Genomic DNA, 3,451 nt, shown 5'->3' with positions numbered 1-3,451 from the left:
AGTGGGTGGTCTTCTATTCATCCCTATAAACATTGTGAGGGATTAAAGTTTTTTTTTGAAAGGAAAAGAGATTAAAGTTGAACACGTGGACACACAACCGGTGGCTCCATGCATGCATGCATAACGCAATACGCACGCGGGCCGTTTCCAAGCTAACTAATGGCTCCCGGCCGACGACGCAGTACAGCTAGTAGAGCACTCGCTGCCAAACGCCTACGTGAGAGACCCTCGTGAGTCGTGAGCCCAGCTATACAACCTCCGCTCCTCCTCGATCCCGTCCTCGTTCACTCCGCATCCCAGCCGAATTCCCCCCGTCTCCACCGCTCAGTCCCCGGACCGCCGGACCTCTCCTCGCCTTGCCATGGCAGCCGCAGCACTGAGGGCGCAGCTCAACGCTCATATCGCCGGCATGTACACCGAGGTGAGCCCCCTCCCCTCCCCTCAAGTCGTGTGGTTGTGGAATTTGGCCTGACTTGGCCTATGAGTTTGCCTTGCCGTGGCCGACGTCAATCCAGGGTGTCGTGGATGAGGACACGCTCGAGGAGCTGCGGGACGAGGGCACCGCCATCGAGGTCTCCCGCCTCTTCATCTACGACGCCTCCGAGATCATTGACGACATCGACATCCTGATGTCCGCCCTCACGCCATCTATCATCTCTCCCTCTGCTCTCTGTCTCGGTACTGACTCATCTTAATTATCTGCTCTGGAAATCGCAGGGAGGAGCCCGAAGTGGACTTTGACGAGGTGGAAGCCCTGACGCAGCAGCTCATGCGGTGCACCTCCAGGTGATAACCATCATAAACCCTTTCTCTCTCTTCCACCTGCTTATTTTTAACTTTATATATGTTTGTTTGCCCGCTGCGTTAATGTCGTGCGATTCAGATCTGTTTATTATACTGGGCGAATGATTCTTATTTGTCGGTTGCACTGCCCCATAGGCGTAATTAGAAGAATCAAGTTTAGTTGCGTTTAGTGTAGCGGAGTTTCCGGTATCCCGATTAATATCAATGATGAGGATAAATTGTTGTCATTTTCGGAATATTCCTGGTATTAATGATCTGGTATTCTGTGTATTACTAATGGTGGTTTTTCTGGTATTAATGATCTGCTATTCTATGTATCTCTAATTATGTTTTTTCTAGTTTGTCCACGGCATCGGTGGTTTTCTTTATTTGGATGTGTCGGCACGGGGTGCGTACCTCACGACACGGCCGCACAATTGAGGTTCGTGTCGTTCTACAGGCGCCGTATAGCCATAGGTTGAAGAGCTGAGTTTAGTCATATATCGTGTAACGAATTTTTTTGGTATTCTTCCCAATTTCAATCAAATCGTATAGCTTGGCGAGGGGAATTTTTGTCGTTTTGCAAACGTTTGTTCTACTATCGTGTCTGTTCTTCGGGCAGTGCCATTATTCTAGTCCGAGCATGAAAAAAATTGTTGTTTTATAAGCATGGCTGGTATTAATGATCTGCAATTCTACATAACACCAATGACCATTTTTTCCGTTTCTCCATTGGAACGGTGTTGTTTCTATTCAGATTTGTCAGGCGCAGGGTGTGTACGTCATGGACGTGATTCGGGTGTCGTATATCCAAAATTAGAAGACCTGATTGTAGTTGTGTCTCGTGTAGCGGAATTGTCAGTATTCATGACAATTTCATGGTTCGTCAAGAAAAACTTTGTCGTTTTCCGAATATTTCTGGTACTACTGATCTGCTATTGCACATAACGGCAATGGTGTTTTTTTCTGGTTCATCAAACGATTCATGGAGTTGACAATCATGATAGGAAATGGCTCCTTGGGAATATTATTGAGTTGACGTCTCAGTTTAAAATAAGTCTGATAAGTTCCTAATTTCCTGATCTGCAATTTTTTTTGCATGTTTCAGTGTTGGTGCACAGCAAGTGAACCTCGCCTGCATGCACTTCGGCAATTTCTATGCCATACAATACAAACATGGGTCAGAACTCAACAGCTTATTAAATATTGTTACACAATAATTATTCACAACATTGTTTTTTACTGTCTCCATGTAAACCTGCCAGCTCATGTTGTCTTTTCTGTCGTTATTTTCAGCTCATACCAATCTAACGTTGTTAAGAAGTAACGTGATTTGCTTTTTCACTTCATCTGCAATCACGTTGTTGATATTACTCGGTTCATTATCTGAATATGCTACATTTTGATGGTTCTCTTGTAATTTATTGGCTCTAGACTTCTGTTTATCGCACAACTAAATTCATATATGGCTAGAGATTTTTTTCTTTTGAAGTATAGGGTTACAATTTTTGAACCATTTCATCTCAGTTCTGTTAACCTCTTCAGAATTTGACGATGTGGTATTTTTGCATTATTTCAGGTGTCTCGTGTCATTGGCTCTTGTTAGGAACGAGTTCTATATTGTGCGACATGAGTTGGAGATCATGATGCAGGTAGCACCTTATGTGCCTAATGTTGGATTGTGATACCAAATTCCCACTAGTTTCATAACTCATAGATTGGTCATATTAAGATAGAGAAAAGGGAACAATCTTTAATCCTTAATCTAATTCTTTTGACATTTAGATTTGGATCACTTAGTTTGAGGTACCGAAAAGTCTCATTTAGGCATTAAATGATTATGTGGTAATTTTGTCATCATGCTTGGTAGATGCACATGGTAGCTAAAAAAAGTGGTAGAAATTCTTTGTTTCCCAGCTTAAATTAAGCTTCGCCAAATGCCCAAATAAGAAACTAGCTAACTTGTAACAAGGCTGATTAGTGAAACCACGTGACTTGAGCATCATTATGTGCCATAGACTTATCTTAATCATTGACCTATTATTCATCTTTTGATGCAGCTCGAAGAGCAGATCGCGGCATGCGGTCCTAACTCCTAAGTAGCGGCAAGTGAAGGGGGAAGAGCGTGGCCCCATGCAATCCCTTGCATTATGCGTTCCATGTATCTCCGAAGATGTAGCGGTTTTCAAAGGGTGCGCGTAAAACTTAGATGAATATTCTCGTGTCGGAACTTTGGGCTCGTAACCCTGTGAACGGAAACTGTTGTCGTGTGTTGATGTCAGTGTGAAGTCCATATTCTAGTGTGTCGTGGATGTGTTGCCGGCCCGCCTACAGGCTGTGTGTAAAACCTGTACCTGGTTGGTTGGTCCTCTAGTGACTATGTTTTGCTGTATGTTGTGTTCATTTTTCTCTATAAGCAAGTCTTGTTGTTGGTTGCTGTACCGAGATGGTAGCCAATCACCATATTTTGACATGTCAAGCATGTCTTTTTGGTCTGAAATCTTTAGCATGAACCTCTTATAAGAGTACCGCGGCACCACGAGCAGTAGCCGGAGGAGGGGCAGAACAGAGGGGATAGCCTGCAGGGCCACATCCAGTGACCACAAAGCTGTCGATTCGTGGGGCGGCGTGAAGAGCATCTCTGGCTTAGGTATGTTTGCGTTGGTAC

General features: G+C 44.1%; 1 protein-coding gene across 1 annotated transcript; it reads left to right on the top strand.

The window, feature by feature from the left end:
- Window positions 1-218: 218 nt before the first annotated feature.
- Window positions 219-3,095, top strand: LOC125553367 (histidine-containing phosphotransfer protein 2-like). Its single transcript, XM_048717161.1, has 6 exons — window positions 219-421; window positions 516-631; window positions 718-786; window positions 1,892-1,963; window positions 2,363-2,435; window positions 2,844-3,095. The coding sequence occupies exons 1-6, from the start codon at window positions 362-364 to the stop codon at window positions 2,880-2,882; spliced, it is 429 nt and encodes a 142-aa protein (XP_048573118.1). The 5' UTR covers window positions 219-361; the 3' UTR covers window positions 2,883-3,095.
- Window positions 3,096-3,451: the final 356 nt, after the last annotated feature.

The sequence above is a fragment of the Triticum urartu genome, chromosome 4, assembly GCF_003073215.2.
Source record: "Triticum urartu cultivar G1812 chromosome 4, Tu2.1, whole genome shotgun sequence".
Taxonomy (NCBI): Eukaryota; Viridiplantae; Streptophyta; class Magnoliopsida; order Poales; family Poaceae; genus Triticum; species Triticum urartu.
The sequence above is the reverse complement of the archived record's forward strand: the minus strand, read 5'-3'. Positions and strand labels throughout refer to the sequence as shown.